This window comes from Bombina bombina, chromosome 2 (assembly GCF_027579735.1).
Source record: "Bombina bombina isolate aBomBom1 chromosome 2, aBomBom1.pri, whole genome shotgun sequence".
NCBI lineage: Eukaryota > Metazoa > Chordata > Amphibia > Anura > Bombinatoridae > Bombina > Bombina bombina.
In genome coordinates, this window is record NC_069500.1 from 1,363,977,922 (window position 1) to 1,363,984,462 (window position 6,541).

The 6,541-nt window shown below is 42.8% G+C and overlaps 1 protein-coding gene across 1 annotated transcript; it reads right to left on the bottom strand.

Moving 5' to 3' along the window:
* Positions 1 to 1,732: 1,732 nt before the first annotated feature.
* LOC128647563 (uncharacterized) lies at positions 1,733 to 4,735 on the bottom strand. Its single transcript, XM_053700325.1, has 3 exons — positions 4,672 to 4,735; positions 4,151 to 4,529; positions 1,733 to 2,063 (listed from the first exon to the last, which is right to left on the bottom strand). Exons 1-3 carry the CDS (start codon positions 4,712 to 4,714, stop codon positions 1,733 to 1,735), a joined length of 753 nt encoding a protein of 250 aa, XP_053556300.1. The 5' UTR covers positions 4,715 to 4,735.
* Positions 4,736 to 6,541: the final 1,806 nt, after the last annotated feature.

Genomic DNA, 6,541 nt, shown 5'->3' on the forward strand with positions numbered 1-6,541 from the left:
TTTGGGTGTCAGAGCGAACGCGAGGCACCAGGACTGGCCACGGCTGGCAGAGAGGTGGACCTCTCCCGCCCCAGTTTGGACCACAAGTGCAAACCTTGTGTTCCAAAGTGCAGTATGGGGTTTCCAACCATCTTCTTGCAGAATGCTACATCATAATCCCACCAGGCCCCCTCTTTAAACCTTGTGTGGATAACCTCAATGTCATCCTGATATTTAAAGAGGTTATGCCCTTGAGCAGGCCATTTGTCTACATAACATGTGGCCAGTACCCTGAAACCTTTCTGCCATTCCTCGTATGTCTCCAGACGCCGCACTTTTTGGGGTCCTGACCCCTCGGCCGCCCTTTCCTTTGCCCTGCACGCCACCGGGGACAGCTCGTAGATATTTACATATCTACCCTCCTGTATTTTCTTATGACTTTAACCTTAAGTTGCCCATACAATGAGTGGATCAATCAAGGGTATGTATCCCCATGCACCACCACCTTCCTAGTCGCTGTCTGGCACAGCGTCTGCACTGATGCCTCCACCGTCTGTGACAACGGAGCTACCTCTACCACCCCTTGCTTGAGCACCTTCACCTGCACCTGCACTAAAACTAGTTTCTTGATCATCATGAACATTTGATGCTACCCCTTGCCTACCAGCCCTAGTCCTGCCTCACTATCAGAGTCGCTCTGATCTCATGTTAGTGTGTGTAATGTTAGTGATAGTGCACTCACCAGACGGCGCTGCCTGCTGCTTGGTCCCGGAAGTAGAGGGTAGTGGCTCCACAGATGCTGGTGTAGAGCTCTCCATGCCTCCCATGGCCGATGTGAGCTGGCTGCTCGGTCCAGTGTCCATTTTCGACTTGCTTGCAACAGATCCCTGAGAAAAGAAAGCAGTCTGGGGAGTACTCAGGGTGGAAGTAAGAGCCCCAGTAGGACCACGCACACCCCCCTCAGCACGCTTTACCCCCTCTTGCACCCCTAAAGCAGATGCCACCGCTCTCCTGATCATGTCTTCCTGCATGCTCACAACCTGACTCACACACTCTCTCACATCATGCTGCATTCTTGCTGTAGTGGAGATCTCTCCCATGGCCTCACTCACACTGCTTAACACCATATCAGATGCTCCCCCAACAGTGACATCACAGTGACCCTTATGCACCCTGGGTCCCCCATCAGAAACCCCACTTATCACATCCAAACGACCCTCATTAGTCCAGGGTCCCGCTGCAGAAACCTCTCCAAATGCTGCCTCACGACACTCATACATCCTGGGTCCCCCTGCATCCACATCTCTCCTGCGCAACTCGCACATGCTACCATTGTGGCTCACTTCCGCCACTCTCTGAGGCTGCCCAGATGCCACCAAATCCCCTAAGACACAACCCGCCCCCTACCCTCTGCATCCGTTACTGCCACCTGGAGCCTCCCCATCTTACTGGGGGCGCTGCCAGATGGTGTCCTAGGCCTTGACTCGACGCGACGCCTCCTGCGTGTGCGCCCGCACTCTTCCCCATATGATGAACCATCTGAGGGGAGGAATCACGTAACGGGTCACGCGAGGGACGTGGCCACGCCCCAACATCAAGCCAAGTGCAGGGAGGGCCTGCACAACACTACCACCTGCACCGGACTCCCCAACACCACCCTGGCCCTGAGACACCCCAGCTGGGCTAACCACAGCAGCTAGGGACTGTGCCAGGGCCAGGACAGCAGCCGGCGGAAGGGCCATCAGCTTCTGCATCAAAGACACCTCTGCTGGATGATGTTCCCCGGCCCACCCACGCTCCCTGAAGATTGATTAGGCCTAGATTGTGCGGGAGGGCTATTACCCCTGACCGAGCCCTCTTTTTCTCCTCCCCTATGGGCACTAACATTGGTCCTACCATTACTCCCAGTACTCCTAGGGGACAAAGCTAACTCCCTCCTTACTGCCTGCCTAGCTGCAATGGTGGGCCTAGCAGTAGTGCGGGTTTGGGGGGTAGGGGGTACCACATCATCACATTCAGATGCCTCCTTCTCTCTTCCAGGTTCCTGTCGTCGTGAGGGCTCATCAGCCACATCCCTGTACCACCTAGGAGGTAAGGAGTTTTGATGAGCACTATTCATGATAAACACTAGGCCTCAACTTGAAGAGATCCAGCACAGAGGAAAAACTCCCTTGTAATCTGGAAGCAGGAAGAGGCCGGATCCACTGTAGCAGGACCCTATAAAGGATAAGAGGTACACCCGCCCACCCACTTGCAACAATGTAACACACACACAACTAGACGTCAAGTCAGTTATCCCTTCATTTTGCTACAGGCCCACTAGAGGGCCCTCCACTGCCATTTTCTTTACTCCATTTGTGAAAGGTCCATTACTTCCTGTCACACCCCCAGGAAGTTTTGCTAGGAGACACCTATAATAGCTGCAATTATTTTATTGCCTATGATGAGCAGGAAGTTTTGCTAGGAGACACCTATAATAGCTGCAATTATTTTATTGCCTATGATGAGTAGAGGACTTTTGCTGCTAGAACTTTAATTTTGTAGTGCTAACTTTCTTATCTAGCTACAGACAGTTGTTAAACTGAAAATTTCTAAGTGCTTATTTAGGACTGAATTACGATTGTCATGCTAACTTTTACAGACAAGAAAAAAGGGGTTTATCAAGGATATTTGCACGTGTTGGAAGTAGTGCACGTATTACAAGTTGAAAGTAAAAGCGTTCTTTCGATTGTACGTCGCTGGTCGTTAAGGGATTGTGTTGCGAGCAGCAAGACCATGCTATTAGTCCATCTGGATGGCTTTATAAAATAACGTGGTGAGACCATGCTACTGAAAATGGCTCCCCCATTGAAAGACCAGTGACATACCAAAAGACTGTCGGACCTGATCCGACAGTGCGAATCAGGTCCGACAGACCTCGCTGAATGCGGAGAGCAATACGCTCTCCACATTCAGTATTGCACCAGCAGCTCTTGTGAGCTGCTAGTGCAACGCCGCCCCCTGCAGACTAGCAGGGGGGTGTCAATCAACCCGGTCATACTTGATCAGGTTGAATTCCGGGGATCTCTGTCCGCCTGCTCAGGGCAGGTGGACAGGTTATGGAGCAGCAGTCTTTAGACCGCTGCTCCATAACTTGTGTTTCTGGAGAGTCTGAAGACTCGCCAGAAACACAGGCCCTCAAGCTCCATACGGAGCTTGATAAATGGGCCCCTATTGGGGAATGCGATTTTGCGTTTGCGACATCTCAAAGTGTATTTGTTACTGCAACTTTGCAAATAACACGACCTGGAAAAAACTGAATGCTAAAGTAAGTTAACTGTTTGTTAAACTGAAGCTAATGTTAACTCTTTACCACTACCAGTTAATCCTTTAAGCCTAATGGACGTAGCTACTACACCACAGGGTACTTTGCTCAGCATACCATGTTGATGTAGTACCAACCATCTACTTCATGCTGCAGTTATTTATCATTGCACAAGCATTTCATATGAAATGCTTGTGTAATACTGCCCCCTGCTCATTTGCGGCCAATCAGCCGCTAGCAGGGAGTGTCAATCATCCCGATCGTATCCAATCAGGATGATTGCTATCTGCCGCCTCAGAGGTGGTGGATGAGTTAAGGCGCAGTGGTAAGATCGCTGCTTCATAACTTATTTTTCCGGCGAGCCTGAAGGCTCGTGCAGAAACTGCTGCATTCCCAGCATCATAAATCGGACCCTATGTGTTTAACCTCCTTACAAAGGCTAAACTTATTGCTATATACTAACAAAAGTGTAATATCAAATATCATCACATTAGAGCATTTTCTTTTTTCTTTTGCACTTTTATGTCCCTTTTAACCTTTTTAAATGTCTAGAAAATAACATGAAATTGTGTTAGGTTAATACTGATTGCTTTTCAGTATACTCAGCTGCTCTTTTTTACTGAGAAGGATCTCAGAGGATTAGTTCTGTGCTTAAAATTTCACATAAACCAAAAAAAAAATTGTGATTTTACATTACACCCCTACCTATCCTGTTACTTCTGTAAAAAGTCAGCTCAATTTAAAAAAAAAAAGGCCAGTTATCTTTTATAGTTTTCTGTATATGATACTGTATTACTGAGACATTTTAATTACATTTTTTTAAATAAAAATAAGTTTATCTTTTCTGTGGCAAATGTTTCTAAATACTGTATGTTTACTGAACACTTGATAGTAATGAAGCAGAGGAAACATGAGAGGAAGGTTTTTGTACAGCTCTGTATCACTGTGAGAGGGTAGCTCAGATACTGCTGACAATAATAATCTGCTGCATCTTCTGCTTGCACTCCGCTGACAGTGAGAGTGTAATCAGTACCAGACCCAGTGCCGCTGAACCTGTCTGGGGTCCCTGTGTGTTTGTAGCTTGCAGCATAGATAAGAGGCTTTGGAGATTGTCCTTGTTTCTGTTGGTACCAGGCTAAGTTACCACCTACGCTAGTACTGGCTTTACATTTCATGGTGACACTTTCTCCTAGTGACACAGTAAGGAATTCTGCAGACTGAGTCATCACAATCTGTCCACAGGAGCCTGAAATTTGGAGAGAAAAAAAAAGAAAGAAAAAAAAAAAAAAAGAAAATATGTAAACAATAATTGTTAATAAAATAATTTACATTAACTAGTACAGATGTTTAACTTACAATTACATAGAGATAATAATATTTTACAATACCTTGTACAGAAAGCAGAAATACACTTATCAGAAAACAAATCATCTTTATGTTTCAGGAGTGTAACAGATCACTGAAGCTTCAGTGACAAAATGTTTATAGCAGCTGAAATGTCTAAGGAACTGTCCTCAGAGCCTGTGTATGCAAACAAGATACAAATAACATTATCTCACATTATAAATGTTACAACTAAGTTATCTGTCATAAAGAAAATAATAGAATATGCACCTAGTGGAATCACATGACACAATGCAGTTATAAATAGGGTTAACTAGCTGTGCTACATAAAGATACTGAACAACCTATAGGTAATATGGCACAGGTTGTAGAAGTTATATTATCCCCTTGGTTGCCAGTAACATTTACTTCAATAATTTATATATATAGATACAAATTTAGATATGTATATGTATGTATTTGTTTATATGTGTGTACATATGTATGCATTTATATGTGTATACAGGTGGCCCTCGGTTTACAACGGTTCAATTTGCACCGTTTCAGAATAACAACCTTTTTTTCCAGTCATGTGACTGCTATTGAAAAGCATTGAGAAGCAGTGCATTGATTAAAATAGCCAGTAGATGGAGCTGTCCGCTTGTGTTGCAGCAAAGCCAAGCAAGCTGAAATTAATCAGTTTAACCAGACCTGAGCTATCGAGTAGATTTCAAAGGAACACAATCTTCCTGTCTATAAATCAGTCCAGATTGGAATGCATTGTAAGAACTGTTTGCAGAAAAATGCAAGTGAAGTCTGTGTTGTGTGATTATTTTATTAGGTTTATAATGCTGTTTAGCAAATGTTTTTGTTCATTTAACTTAGTTTAATTATATATTCTGTGTTGTGTGATTATTTTATTAGGTTTATAATGCTGTTTATCATTTAAAGTCTTCATTTCAAAGCTTTAAAAATAATGTATTGGGTGTTACTTATGACAATTTTGAGAGGGGCCTGGAACCTAACTCACTCACTTCCCATTGACTTACATTATAAACTGGGTTTCAATTTACAATGGTTTCAATTTACAACCATTCCTTCTGGAACCTAACCCCGGCGTAAACTGAGGGCTACCTGTATATATATATTTACAGAAATATATACAAATAGAAACACATTAACACATATGTACATTGGAGCCCTTTGCAGTTAAAGGGACACTGTACCCAATTTTTTTCTTTTGTGATTCAGATAGAGCATGAAATTTTAAGCAACTTTCTAATTTATTCCTATTATCAAATGTTCTTTATTCTCTTGGTATCTTTATTTGAAATGCAAGAATGTAAGTTTAGATGCCGGCCCATTTTTGGTGAACAACCTAGGTTGTCCTTGCTGATTGGTGGATAAATTCATCCACCAATCAAAAACTGCTGTCCAGAGTTCTGAACTAAGAAAAAAGCTTAGATGCCTTCTTTTTCATATAAAGATAGCAAGAGAAAGAAGAAACATTGATAATAGGAGTAAATTAGAAAGTTGCTTAAAATTGCATGCTCTATATAAATCACAAAAGAAAATTTTTGGGTTCAGTGACCCTTTAAGTAGATAAAAACATGAAAGATCATATTTATGCAATATTCATATTAAATATTCTTCAATGTTCTTCACATAGGGGAACATGTTCTATGTATTTTTAAATAGATATTCCTATATTCATATACAGTATATAGATAGATAGATAGATAGATAGATAGATAGATGATAGATCTGTAAAAGAAAATAAAGATATGTATTTAAATATCTCTTTAAAGGGACAATCCGGTCAAAATGTAAATGCACAAAGATTAATGAATCTTCGAATATAAATATATTTGCAATATACATGCATTAGCAAAAATGCAGTAGCGGCTTGTATCATGTTAGCAATTAAAAAACACC